Source organism: Hippopotamus amphibius, chromosome 5 (genome assembly GCF_030028045.1).
Source record: "Hippopotamus amphibius kiboko isolate mHipAmp2 chromosome 5, mHipAmp2.hap2, whole genome shotgun sequence".
NCBI lineage: Eukaryota > Metazoa > Chordata > Mammalia > Artiodactyla > Hippopotamidae > Hippopotamus > Hippopotamus amphibius.
This window is the reverse complement of record NC_080190.1, coordinates 10,425,918-10,440,837: the sequence shown is the minus strand read 5'-3', so window position 1 is coordinate 10,440,837 and position 14,920 is coordinate 10,425,918. Positions and strand designations below refer to the sequence as shown.

The following is a 14,920-nucleotide window of genomic DNA, read 5'->3' as shown; positions in this document are numbered from 1 at the left end:
ACCGTGTCTGCAGCCTCAACTGAAACAGCCATCCCCACCTTCCCCCCTACCGCCCTGAGCTTCCTTCACTTTGCTGTTGGATCTTTACTCTTGAGGGTTCCCTGCTCAGTTGCAATAACCCCCTTGGAAAGGCAGTGCACTGGACTCCACTAACCTTATGTACCTTAAGGGAAAGGGTTGTGGAGTACATAACTCTGGAGAGATGGTCACATCTCTGATCTTTTATTTTCCCACTTTGCTGGGAGCCGACTGGGCACTGCAAGCTTGCCTATACCACTTCCACCCATGTTGGTCTAGATCTAGTGTTGCCTTTAAAGACATTCTCCCTTCACTCTTTCTGGGAGAAGCCACTCAACATCGTTCGTGGGTCATATGTCAAAAAATTCTGTGCTTGTTCTAATGACCTCAGAGCCACTTTTCCTTCTCTACCCCTTCCTTGGAATGTTTCTGAATAGCAAGGCATCCTTCAGTGGAGGGCACTTAGCCACAAGGACTGCTGTTTGAGTGGAAATACAGTCTTGTTGGGGAAGGAGAAGGCTTTGGGCTCTAGTGGAAAAATGCCAGGCTTTGGAGTCAGAATTCAGGTCAAGCTCTGGCTCCACCACTTTATAGCTCTGTGACATTCAGTAAATTACTTCACTTCTCTGAGCCTCGGATGAGGAATCCCTGAAGCAGTTACTGAGCTGCTGTGAGATTTTAGCCACCCTAATCAAATAGCCCTCCGAACCAGATAGTCGCTATTCTATCACGTTATTCATTTCCTTCACAATTCTTCTCCCAATCTGAAATGTTTCTCCCTGTGTATTTTATCTCTTGCCTATTGTCTGCATTGCCCTAGTTTATAAAGCCCATGAGGGAGGGGGTCACATATATCTGGCTTTGGACTTCAGCCCTATTACCTAGAGCAGTGCCTGGAACACCTAAGATGCTCAGCACTTATTTCTTGACTGGACACATGAATGGATAACATAATCCTTAGCGGGTGGTTGACCCCACTTAATGTAGAACTCATGCAAACCATCTGGGTAAAGAATCCTGGTCCTCCTCTTCCAGATCTGCCCACACTTATTCAGTCAACTCATTCTGCAAATATTTCTTGAGCACCTACTCTGTGCTAAGTATTGTTCTGCATTCTGGGGATACACCAGTGAACAAAACAGATCCAAATTCCTGCCTCATGAAACTTATGTTTTAGTGGAAATGGAGGCAGAAGAATAAAGAAGTAAAGCATAAAGAGGCCAGATGGTGAGAAGGGCTGTGGAGAGAGGAAAAGCCAGGAAGGGGGGTAGGGCGTGGTGGGGAGGGGTGGTCAGGGAAGGCTGCCCAGGGGAGATGACATGTCAGAAAAGACCTGAAGGAGGGGAGGGGGTGCACTCATAGATTTCTGGGGGGAAAGTCTTCCAGGCAGAGAAAAGAGCAAGTGCAAAGGCCCTGGGGCTGGATGATTGCTAGAGTGGCCTGGGGGGAGAAAGGCCATGGGGGCTGGTGCAGTGGGGCCCTGTAAACTGTGGTGAGGGCTGTCAGCATTGCTCTGAGAAAGATGGGAAGCATGTGATGAGCTTCTGTTATGAGGAGTCATTAGAGGGCTGTGTTTGTTGCTGGAAGTTTATGTAGCTGGTTTGCACCCTGGAGAGCAGAGAGCCATATCAGCCCTCCTACTCTCCATCCTTCTCATGGGAGGCAGTCTCTGCCACCCTGGACATTGGCCTGGCTCTGTGTCACTTCCCTTCCCTGGACCTCAGTGTCCCCTGCTCGAGGTTGTTGGTGACCCTGGATGGTGGGGTGTGGGGTTCTGCTCTTGACACCCACCTGCAGCGGCGAACGCTGGTTGAGCCCCTGTATGGTTCCAGGCTCCCGATACAGAGGAGTGGTGGGAAAGGATGAGACTCAGCTTCGTCCTCAGGCTGGGCCTGGGCTGGGGCATTAGTGCCTGGTAACCTGATTGGGAAAACAGGCTTTATGAGAGCAAAGCTCAGCGACATTCTGACATTGTAAGTACCACATGCACAGCGCCCAATGGGTTGTTACAATGGTAACAATGGTTAACAATTATGTGGGGCTCCTCAGTGACAGTGAAAGTAGATTTTAGGGTCCAACTGACAACTGAAGGGGAGCCATGGTCACACAGACTCCTGGGACCCAGTGCCTGGAAGCAAATGGTGATGCTTAAGAGGTCAGGGCTCTGTTTCTTCCCATCAGGTCTGTCCCAGATCACCAGGCTCCTGGGCTCAGAGATCAGAGACCTCACAAGGGGAGGGAGGGCCCAGGGTGGCAGGCAGGGCTTAGAGCCAACTTTGGGCAAAAGGGGCTTAGGTGACCCAAGTTGAAGACAGGTGCCTGCTCTGGGGTTCCCACTTGGGACCCCAGTTCAGCATGAGGGCAGAGCCCCTGGCAACCCCAGGAGCCTCATGGCCTCTGGTTTCTGGTCCTGTAAAGGAAGGGGCTGGCCTCCATCATGCAATCTCCAACTCTGCGGCAAGCTGCCCTCCGGGAGGAGAGGGCCTGATGTCACTGGCTGAGCTCACGGGGACTCCTCTCCCACACTCAGAGGGGGTCCACTGACTTGTTGATATTAATATTTGGAGCTTCCCCATGACTTTCAATTTAGGAAAGGGTTCTGCTGCTTAAAAAAAGCCATGAGTGACCCCTAGAGAGGTTTCTTTTCAGGGAAGGCCATGCCTACCGAGCTAAGGCCCAGTGCTCGGTTCTGCCGTCTGGAGTTTGCAAGAGCAGCTGGTCATCAGGATCGGAATCGCCTGAGGAAGGTCCTTGAGAAATGGGGTCTGGGGGCCCGAGTGTTGGAGCTTTAATGAGCTTCTCCTTCTTCCTGTTGTTTTGAATGGTAGGTTTCATTAGGAAATGGAGCTCTGTACCTCTGGTCTTCTACCCAGATATGCTGTTGGCCTAGATGCTTCTAGCCAGTGGGCAGGGAAAAGAAAGGTGGGCCCTCTGAGAGGAGTGGGTCCTTCCAGTACCCTCGTCTCTACACAAGAGGAAGACCTCTCTGAACAGGGTCTGATAAAGGGCCAAGGGGTGCAAAAGGCCTTGGGACAGGCTGGGGTCCTGGTGATGAGGGACACACATGGTGGTGGCAGGTGTCCTGCAGCCCCATTGTGCTCTTCCTGCACATCCAGGCCCCCCACCTCCTTCCTGATCTGCTGACATCACCCATCTTCCCACCTAGACGCCTCTCCAGCTGGTTTGGAAATGACAGGCAGGCTCCTCCTCCCTCCTTCCTGGTATCCTCTGAACAAAAAGCTCAGAAGCCCTTGTTGTGTTGGGGTCTTTACTGCTAACCACAGGGGGCAAAGGACAGTGTCATCAGAATGACAAAAATGAGGAAGTGGTGCTGTTCTTTCTGCTCTGAGCTGAGCTATTGATGGGGCTTCCTGGAGAGTCTCCTGGCAGGAGCCCCCAACTTCCCTAACCTCCACTCTCACACAATCCTCAAAGGTCTTTTCTGTTCCTCATCTGGTCTCCCACTCTTGGTTGCCCGATGCTTATATTTTAAGTCTCACTTCCTTTGAGAAACTACCTCTGTCATCTGATTTACATATTTTTTCTCCTGTATTTGCCCATTGCAAGTGGTAATAATATTCAGGTCTTGTGGTAACTGTCACCATGCAGATCTGCCTGTAAGACCAGACAGTGTGCTTCTGTGGGGAAGGGACACTTTGTACCCCCTCCTCCCTCGTGGATAGTTTGTATTCCTACCTCCTTTTTTTCTCTGCTGTGCTCAGGGCAGACATTACTAATCAATCACAGCACCTATTTTTGATGATCCCAAACCTGGCACTTCACAATCATTCTCAGCCCAGCACTTCAGAATCCAAACAAACATAACCATTGTAAGCATAATACACGGTGCTACCTGGTCTTCCACGTTCCCGAGCAGATGTGTGTCCTGGTTCTCTTGTCACCTGACACTCATCAATTGTTGGGCTGATAGAAGGAGCATGAAAAACAGTACAGTTATCCTGAAGAAATGTGCCTATTCTCATCAAGGGGAGAGGAGAAACTTGGGAACAACGGGAAGAGGTATAAGATTAACAAAGAAAGCCAAGGTTGAAAGTTACTTTCATCTGGATGAAGCCACATGCAGACGTCCAGCCCTAAGTCCTGCATGGTGGCTGATTCAAGGCATGGGTTCCTGGTATCCTTCCAGAATGAAGCCTCTGGAGACTAGGGGTTAACAGCTCTTGTCAAGGAAGCCAAGGGGTCATCTCCTAGCCTCCACATCTCAGCTGAAAGGCAGGACATGGCTCACTCAGGCCAGGAGAGCAGAGGCAAGTCCTGCAAAGCCATGTGCTTTTAACAGGGAGTTACTGACCAGCAAGAGAGTTTTTTTTTAATATAAATTAATTAATTAACTTATTTATTTATTTTATTGGTTGTGTTGGGTCTTTTTTGCTGTGAGCGGGCTTTCTTTTAGTTGTGGTGAGTGGGGGCTACTCTTCATTGTGGTGGGTGGGCTCTTCATTTCTGTGGCTTCTCTTGTTGTGGAGCATGGGCTCTAGGTGCATGGGCTTCAGTAGTTGCGGCACATGGGCTCAATAATTGTGGCTCACAGGCTTAGTTGCTCCGCGGCATGTGGGATCTTCCTGGAACAGGGATCGAACCCGTGTTCCCTGCATTGGCAGGCAGGTTCTTAACCACTGTGCCACCTAGGAAGCACCCAGCAAGACAGTTTTGATAAAAAATAAATGATAGGAAACCTTTTTGGTAGATTGTGGGGGTAAAACCAGAGTGTGCTGATAAAGAAAGTCTGGGGGTCCCAAAGTGATACCTACATAAGAGAGGGATTGCAAGCAAGGTTGGAGGAGGTTGGGGGCAGGTTTGGTGGGTTTGCCAAGCTCCAAGGGTGAGACAATGTGAATTCCAAGGGCAAGAAATCAAAACCTTGAATGGTTAGAGGTGGTTCAGTTTGAAGTCACATGTTTCTCAGCTCCTGGCTTATGGAATTAGTGTGAGAGGCAGAAGATGATGGCTAAAGCTTATATAAGCCCATGAAATCCATGGATATCTCTCACATCTTCTCTACCATCATGTCTGCACTAATACCATTCTCATTTCTCCAAGACCAGGGGCCAACAGGAGGCTGCCCTGCCAGAACAAATCATCCCAAGAGATGCTTTTCCCCCTTGGCACAGTGTGCTGCATTTGCTCAACAGCCCACATCCTGCTCTGCCCCGAACCTTGCAGGAGACTTCCCACAAATTCATTCACAGTCTCCAAGATGAAAATCAGGCCTATATTCAGGCAGCCCTTGAGAGACGTAAAGGCTCACCTAGGAAGATGTTGGAAATTGCATCACTAATGCCAGTGCTTTTGCATTTGGGAAATAGCCAGACTCTTCATGCGCCAATCAGTCTAACACACCTGAATTGTTCCCACAAACTAACCATAGATTGTTAGACAAGTCCCTTACTTCCTGAATCTTTATGGCAGCAGTAGAAATATAGTACCTCAGAAGATACGCCCCGTTTTAGCTAGGAACCTATAAATATCAAGGCATGTTTATTCAAATTGAGAAGAACCCAGCAAAATGGGGATCTCCACAGTCATCCTTGAAATATGTCTTTTATTGGGTCCAGTTCTATCTACAGGTATTATATCTAATTATTAAATTTCTTAATTTCACTGCTGTATAGGTAAATCATGGCAAATTATAACTGTTACTTGGTGCTAGATTTTCCACCTCAAGGGGAATTTTATATTGGAGGGGGGCAATGCTCTGCTGATCATTGTAATTGCAAGTATTTTTTGTTTTGTTTCTGGCTGAGAAATGCAATGGTTACACTTAGAAAAAGTCAATCGTTATGTCAATGTCTTCAGTGAGTCACTCAAGTTCGGAAATGACTGATTGGGGTGAGAAATATTCCTGAAGTTAAGGAAAAGTGTGTATTATCAAGAGGCCCTAAAACTTTGTCATCATTGATTAAGACCCCAGTTTGTGCACTGATAAAAAAGGGCAGAAAATATTGTTCTGGAGACACTCATAACGTGACTTCTCTCTGCAGATGTGTCTGGCTTGATAATTAATATGTACGGAGCAAAATCAGATCAAGTAGCTGAGCACAGATGAGATAATTAAGATTCCAAGTTTGTGTCTATCACTGCTTTAGATCAATGCTTTGAAGCTTAGTTACTCTAGCACATCTTTGTGCTCTTAGAGTGTCGAGGGATAACATGGACAGGGAAAAGCCCTGGGCAAATCAGTGAGGCCTGGAATCTCAATGTCATGTCACGCAGATGCTAAGTAAACAGGATGATTGGCCAGTCTGCCTAGTATCTCTCTCTCTCTTTCTTTCTCTCTCTCTCTCTGACAAAGAACACTCAGACAGATGACACCCACCTTCCCTTCTTGTCAGAAGAACCTCATGGGGTACTGGCTCTGGACAGTCTGGGGGCTGGAGATGGTGTCTCCATCAGAATATCTGAAAATGGAAGGCAGTGTTCTTAGCTCCAGCTTTTATCAGTACAAAGTTAATCCCCGGACTTGCACTGGCTCTGAAAAATGACGGGGGATTCATGTCAGCTCCTAAAGCACATGGAGCAAATAGCCATGTCCTTATTTACAAAGGGTCTTAAGGCAGCCTCTACACAGGGCTTGAGGGAAATTGTGGTTTTACATGATGGTATGTGTGGGCTCGCATACAAACACACACGTGTGCGCGTGCCTGCATTTGCATTTTAGACGTGAGAATTAACTCTCTACAAAGTGCTAGCTCTGTACCTGGTACTCTGTGAGACAGGGTACCTATCTTCCATTATTGAAATCTGCTAACATCCCCCAACTTATGTATCCACTTTGCAGATGAGGAAACTGAGGCTCAGAATGGCTTCCCCTTCACCTCCCCCACCCCATGTCCTCAAGTCTGTTCTCTACATCTACATCTTTTTCTTGACCTGTCACTGGGTTCATCAGTACCATTTTTTTAGATTCCATATATATGCATTAGCATATGGTATTTGTTTTTCTCTTTCTGGCTTACTTCGCTCTGCATGACATTCTCTAGGTCCATCAACCTCACTACAAATAATTCAGTTTCATTCCTTTTTACCACTGAGTAATATTCCATTGTGTATATGTGCTACATCTTCTTTATACATTCATCTGTTGATGGACATTTAGGTTGCTTCCATGCCCTGGCTATTGTAAATAGCGCTGCAATGAATATTGTGGTACATGTTTCTTTCTGGGTATATGCCCAGTAGTGGGATTGCTGGGTCATATGGTAGTTCCATTTTTAGTTTTCTAAGGAAACTCCATACTGTTTTCCATGCTGGCTATACCAATTTACGTTCCCACCTACAGTACAGGAGAGTTCCCTTTTCTCTGCACTCTCTAGCATTTATTGTTTCTAGATTTTTTGAAAATGGCCATTCTGACCAGTGTGAGGTGATACCTCATTGTGGTTTTGACTTGCATTTCTCTGATGATTAGTGATATTGAGCATCTTTTCATGTGTTTGTTGGCCATCTGTATGTCTTCTTTGGAGAAATGTCTATTTAGGTCTACTGTCCACTTGTGGATTGGGTTATTTGTTTTTTTGGTATTAAGCTGCATCAGCTGCTTGTATATTTTGGAGATTAATCCTTTTCAGTTGCTTCGTTGGCAAATATTTCCCCCCATTCTGAGGGTTGTCTTCTTGTCTTGTTTACAGTTTCTTTTGCTGTGCAGAATCTATTAAGTTTCATTAGGTCCCATTTGTTTATTCTGGATTTTATTTCTATTGTTCTAGGAGGTGGGTCAAAAAGGATCTTGCTTTGATTTACGTCTTAGAGTGTTCTGCTTATGTGTTCCTCTAGGAGTTTTATAGTGTCTGGCCTTACATTCAGGCCTTTAATCCATTTTGAGTTTATTTTTGTGTATGGTGTTAGGAGGTGTTCTAATTTCATTCTTTTACATGTATCTGTCCAATTTTCCCAGCACCATTTATTAAAGAGGCTGTCTTTTTTCCATTGTACATTCTTGTTTCCATTGTAAAAGATAAGGTACCCATATGTGCTTGGGTTTACCTCTGGGCTCTCTATTCTGTTCCATTGATGTATATTTCTGTTTTGGTGCCAATACCAGGCTGTCTTGATCACTGTAGCCTTGTAGTATAGTTTGAAGTCAGGCAGCCTGATTCCATCAACTCCATCTTTCCTTCTCAAGAGTGCTTTGGCTATTCGGGGTCTTTTGCGTTTCCATACAAATTGTAAAATTTCTTGTTCTAGTTCTGTGAAAAATTGGTAATTTGATAGGAATTGCATTGAATCTCTAAATTGCTTTGGGTAGCACAGCCATTTTCACAATGTTGATTCTTCCAATCCAAGAACACGGTATGTCTCTCCATCTGTTTGTATCATATTTGATTTCTTTCCTCAGTGTCTTATAGTTTTCTGCACACCAGTCTTTTGCCTCCTTAGACAGATTTATTCCTAGATATTTTATTCTTTTTTTGCAATGGTAAACGGGGGAGTTTCCCTAGCTACTCCTTCTGCTCTTTCATTGTTAGTGTATAGGAATGCAAGAGATTTCTGTGCATTAATTTTGTATCCTGCTACTTTACTAAATTCATTGATTAATGCTAGCAGTTTTCTGGTAGAATCTTTAGGGTTTTATATGTATAATATCATGTCATCTTCAAAGAGTGACAATTTTACTTCTTTTCAAATTTGGATTCCTTTTATTTCATTTTCTTCTCTGATTGCTGTGGCTAAAACTTCCAAAACTATGTTGAATAATAATGGTGAGAGTGGGCACCGTTGTCTTGTTCCTGTCCGTAGAGGGAGTGCTTTCAGTTTTTCACCATTTAGAATGACGTTGGCTGTTGGTTTCTCATATATGGATTTTATTATGTTGAGGTAATTTCCTTCTATGCCCACTTTCCGGAGAGTTTTTATCATAAATGGATGTTGAATTTTGTCAAAAGCTTTTTCTGCATCTATTGAGATTATCATATGGTTTTTAATCCTTCAATTTGTTAATATGATGTATCACATTGATTGATTTGCGTATATTGAAGAATCCTTGCATTCCACTTGATCATGGTGTATGACCTTTTCAATGTGCTGTTGGATTCTGTTAGCTAGTATTTTGTTGAGGATTTTTGCATTTATATTCATCAGAGATATTGGTCTGTAATTTTCTTTTTTTGTGACATCTTTGCCTGGTTTTGGTATCAGGGTGATGGTGGCCTTGTAGAGTGAGTTTGGGAGTGTTCTTCCTTCTGCTATGTTTTGGAAGAGTTTGAGAAGGATAGATGTTAGCCTTTCTCTAAATGTTTGATAGAATTCTGTGGTGAAGCCATCTGGCCCTGGGCTTTTGTTTGTTGGGAGATTTTTAATCACAGTCTCTATTTTAGGACTTGTGATTGATCTGTTCATATTTTCTATCTCTTTCTGGTTCAGTCTTGGAAGATTGTACTTTTATAGGAATTTATCCATTTATTCCATGTTATCCAATTTATTGGCATATAGTTACTTGTAGTAGTCTCTCTTTTTTTTTTTTTTTTGTAGTTCTGTGGCATCGGTTGTTACTTCTTTTCATTTCTAATTCTGTTGATTTGCGTCTCCTCCCTTTTTTTCCTGATGAGTCTGGCTAATGGTTTATCAATTTTATTTATCTTCTCAAGGAATCAGCTTTTAGTTTTATTGATCTTTGCTATTGTTTCCTTCATTTCTTTTTCATTTTTTTCTGATCTGATCTTTATGATTTCTTTCCTTTTGCTCCCTTTGGGTTTTTTTTGTTCTTTCTCCAGTTGTTTTAGGTGTAAGATTAGGTTGTTTATTCTAAATTTTTCTTGTTTCTTGAGGTAGGATTGTACTGTAATGAACTTCCCTCTTAGAACTGCTTGTGCTGTATTCCATAAGTTTTGGGTCATCATATTTTCATTGTCATTTGTTTGTAGGTATTTTTAAATTTCCTCTTTGATTTCTTCAGTGATCTCTTGGTTATTTAGTAGAGTGTTGTTTAGCCTCCATGTGTTTGTATTTTTTACAGTTTTTGTTCCTGTAATTGATATCTACTTTCACAGCATTGTCGTCAAAAAAGATACTTGATTTCCATTTTCTTAAGTTTATTGGGGCTTGATTTGTAATCGAAGATGTGATCTATTCTGGAGAATATTCCCTGTGCACTTGAGAAGAAGTGTATTCTGTTGTTTTTGGATGGAAAGTCCTAAAAATATCAATTAAATCTATCTGGTCTAATATCTCATTTAGAGCTTATATTTCTTTATTTAATTTCTGTTTGAATGATATGTCTGTTGGTGTAAGTGGTGTGTTATACTCCCCTATTATTATTGTGTTACTATCAATTTCCCCTTTTTTGGCTGCCCTAAGAATATATCATTGAGTGTTTCCTTCCTTCCTTCCTTCCTTCCTTCCTTCCTTCCTTCCTTCCTTCCTTTCTTTCTTTTTCTTTCTTTCTTTCTTTCTTTCTTTCTTTCTTTCTTTCTTTCTTTCTTTCTTTCTTCTTTCTTTCTTTCTCTTTGTTCTTTAAATAGTCATTGATTCATTCATTCATTGGCTGCGTTGGGTCTTTGTTGCTGCATGCGGGCTTTTCTCTGGTTGTGGTGAGCGGGGGCTACTCTTTGTTGTGGTGTGTGGGTTTCTCAGTGTGGTGGCTTCTCTTGTTGTGGAGCACGGACTCTAGGTGAGTGGGCTTCAGTAGTCACGGTGTGTGGGCTCAGTAGTTGTGGTGCACGGGCTTAGCTGCTCTGCGGCATGTGGGATCTTCCCGGACCAGGGCTTGAACTAGGGTCCCCTGCATTGGCAGGAGGATTCTTAACCAATGTGCCATGAGGGAAGTCCCCACATAGCATTCTGAGTGTAACCTCTTCTCTGCTGGAGCTGAGGTAGGTGGGGAAGAGGCAGGTACAGGAGCAGAACCAATGACCTCACCCTCGTCTTCATCACACCCATGGTACCCCAGGGATGTGGGAATATGATTTGAAAGTTGACATCCTTCACCCAGTTAATCTGTCCATGAGGCCATTTGGGAGACATTTTATCAAGGCTTGGGAACAAGGAAACTGATGCCTCTAAGAATAACACACGGGTTAAATTTTATACTGATCTTGTTTCCTTCTTTGCTTTGGCTGCTAGGAAGCTTAGAGCCACCATTCCAATTGCTCTCTAGCAAATAAGGTCTGTTAGTGGAGGGCCTTATGGTATTTCTCATTTTGTGATAATGTTACTCTAGCTTCATTTTCCTAGCCTACCGTTAGTTTTCGTGGTCTTGTTAAACATTTCTTTCTTTGCTGTTACACCATCTGTGGTTTTGAAAATTGCATCAAGTTGTTCTGGAACAAGGCAATTGCAAGCAAACTACAAGAGACATATCACATTCCATCAGGGAATCTCAGCCAAGAACAGTATCATCCGGGAGTTTGTAGGATCTGAGTCAGGCAGCTGTGGGTTTGTGTCCTGAGTTCTTCTGTCTGCTCACTTATTAACCATGTTCATGGGAGTACATACTTCACTACTGTGAGCCTCAGTTTTCCTCATCTGTGACATGGGCCGAAACTCACCTGAAGAGCATATATGAGGCTTTGTGGGCAAGTACAGGGTGCTGAGAGCTGAGATCTTGCTGTGTAGGCAGTGCGGGAGGAATGGAAGCTGTGGTTGCTGATCTCACAAGGAGGACCAGATGGTGAGGCACAGAATAGTCAGGGCCCAGCCCAGTGCTGCATGTGAGCCAGAGAAAGATGGGAAGTGGGGGGTGGGCGCTGACCCCGTGTGTGGGACTCTGTGTGTGACCCCGCTGGCTCCATGAGTTTGGAGAGAAAAGGCTTCGGGGAGGGAGGCAAGAGGGGTGAATGCAGTTTTCTGAGAATGTGTGAGGAACCCCAGAGGAGGGGAGGAAATTCTGAATAAGTCTTTTCTGGCTGAAGGAGAAAGGGGTAAAGCCCTCCCCATGCCCTGGCACTTTTGGCAAGAGCAAAGGGTTTGGCGCTGGCTGGCCTCCCAGTCCGGAGCCCCTCTGTGGAGCCCAGGCCGCCAATGCCTTGAAAGTGACTCCAGAGCTGGTGTACTGAGGGCACACCATTCTCCCCCAACCTTGGGTAAAGCCAGGCTGGTTCCCTTGGCCTGAGGCCAGCTCCCTACTGGACCAGACTCCCTGGTGCTCAGTTCTCAGCCTGATCAAGGGCTGTGGAAAAAGCATGTTCGTGCCATTAAATCCACCCAAATGGTTGGTCAGGCATCTCCTAGGGGACACTGCCCACGCGTGTGTGCCCCGTGCACATCACACACACACACACACACACACACACACACACACACACATGCACTGGCTCTCTGAGGCTTGTGTTGTGTGTAACAAGGAAGAAGGAAATATGAACAAAACCTTCCTCACTCAAGGAACTAGCTGAGACCAGTGGCAGCTGTGTGGAGCCCATCAGTCACTTTTCCCTCTCCGCTGGCCGTGCATAAGGACTCCATTATGGCTGTGCTGTTTTTAAGGCGCTTTTGTCTTCTTGGGTTTGGCTGAGTGTTACGTGCTTGTCATTGCCCTGCACCCATTTCAGACTCTTCTTTCGTTCCAGTTTCCTTGGAGCTTTCATAGTATGTGTTGTGGTTTTCAACACCACTGTCAAGCCCACAAAGAAGACTGACTTGGGAGCTGCTGATGAAGAAAGCAGTGGATGGGAACCACTGCCACAAACCCAGTGTGAACCAGCTCTCTGGAGCCGAGGGGCCATGGCGCCAGCTTCCCTGTCCCTGGGGCCACACCTGCCACCTGAGCTCACTTTGGGACAGCAGTGGGCTCTTCCGCCAACGTGGGCAACAGATGATCCTCCTTTATGATAAAAAGCTTTTCTTTGGGGTGATGAGGTCCTTTGGGGTGCTGCACTGGGTCCACTCTGATTGCTGTTTGCAACCACCGCCTCTGTCCTCAGAATCAGAATGACAGGCTGGGCACAGGTGGCATCTCCAAGACTCTGGTGGCTTGGGCCTGATGCCCTTCCCAGGGGCCCGATGGCGGTCCTGCTGGGCTTCTGCTAGGAGCTGGGACCCCCTCATGTTTTCCCTCTCATCCTGGGGCACAGAGAAGTGGGAAGACCCACAGCACTGGGGACGATCAGTCTGCGTTTGAACCTGGGTCATTTATCACCAGCGACACCCCCTCCTGTGACACCCACATGGCTCTCCTCTTCTGCTTCAGTGTTGTGTCACTGGCTCAAAAGGCCCGGACTCCTTGTCAAAGGACAGACAAGGAGGTGGGCAGAGAGTTCCAGACCCCAAGGGGAAAGTGCACGTGGTGAGGCTGAGGACAGGAAGGAATTCCAGCTGGGCTGGAGGCCAGCAAGCTGGGACCAGACATGGGAGGGGGAGGGGGCCACAACATCACTTCCCAACCAGGACACTGGTATAAGTGGACAGGTGCTCAGCAGTCCAGGCTCTGGGACAGTCCAGGGCTGACCTTGAGTGACTGGATACATGGTTGCTGCTCAGAACCTTGGCTGCGGGGCCCCATCTTCTGTGGAATACCCTAGGATCGCCTCTGGTGGCTTTCAGCAGAGATCTGTTCATGTTTTTTAAAGCTCACTCCAGCTCTGTGTGGATAAAAGATTAGAGGGGCAGAGGGGCTGTGGGCCTGGCCAGGCTTGGAGTGGGGAACTGGTGCCGGGGCTGTGCCACAACCCTGGTCCCTCTCAGCTAGGGTTGCTCTGCTGGTCTCTGGTGCTGGCCCCCTGATGGTGGCGTGTGGACTGGACACCTAGGATGAAGAGGGACTTGTCTGTGGCAACATGAGAAAATGAGGTCCCTTCTCACGAAGGGCAGTCCTTGTGTCTGATCCTCCATCATCCCTGATTCTGTTTGTTTAAACATCTATTAGTTTATGAAACAGTGATGATGAAACCTGGGCTTTAAGACATCTTCATTTACCAAATAAAACATGGCAGCCTTGTGGGGACAATAAAGTTCCACAAATAAAATTTACTTGAAAATTTTGGGGGCCGTGAAAGCAAAAGTCTGGGAACAGCAGGTTGGAGTCATGTTGAAGTCCACATTCTGGCAGAGCCTTGGTTCTTGGACCCCTCTTCCCGTGACCTTCCTTTATCCCCATGGCCACACCCAGACATTAGCAACTTCCAGAACTTCAGCCTGACATCTTGCTGCCAGACACCACTCTCAGTCATGAGCCCCCAGCCTCCCAGGTCTGGACTTCATTTCACGGATGCCTCTGTCCCTGCCCCCAGGTTCATCTCCTCCACCCCCAACCTCACTCTTCCTTTTCATCACACCCATGACCCTTCCTTTACATCCTCCTTCCAGACCCCCACCCTTGGAAGCCCCAGCATCTTCCTTACCCCACCCTGGGTGGTGATGACACCTCCACCCAGGGGCCTGGGCTGCTCTCATTTGTGGCTCAGTCTCAGCCAGCCCTGCTCCCTGTCCTTTTGTGTATCTTCTCTCAGGGCCCCTCTCTCATCCCCTCCAGGGCTGTGTCGACTGAAGGTGCAGGTGAAGCTTTCATGCAGGTGGAGGTGACCAGCAGGATGTTAGAAGATTGAGGGGAAAGCAAGGACCGGGGAGAGAGAGCTGGGGTGAGTGCGTGTCCCAGGGTCATGAAGGCACGGGAGCAGATGGAGACCGTCAGGAGGAGGAGGGGAAGAGGCGGGAAGAGCCTCCAAAGCGCTCATTGTTCCCAGTGCCCATTCTTCCTCCTGGGCTCCCTGTCCCATGTGGTGCCTCCTTCACCTGGAAACCGAGGGACTTGAAGCAGAGCTGGTCATCCTGGGCTCCTTCGTCCCCTTTGTCCCTACACCCTTGCTATCAAGTTGGCCCCGACCTTACGTTCCTGACTTTAGCTCTGTCGTCTCTAAAATCTCCTTCCCCACCACCACTGGCCCTGCTTCGTCCCTGCAGTTCAGGGCCCTGCTTTACTCACCTGGGTGTCCCTCGGGGGTAAGTGAGCCCA

General features: G+C 46.5%; 1 protein-coding gene across 1 annotated transcript in view; it reads left to right on the top strand.

Annotated features, from left to right (window-relative positions):
- Window positions 1–14,920, top strand: part of LOC130854176 (deleted in malignant brain tumors 1 protein-like) — a 197,203-nt gene that overhangs the window by 69,094 nt on the left and 113,189 nt on the right. The window contains 1 exon segment of the mRNA XM_057736939.1: window positions 13,112–13,158. Coding sequence (XP_057592922.1) covers window positions 13,112–13,158 — 47 coding nt within the window.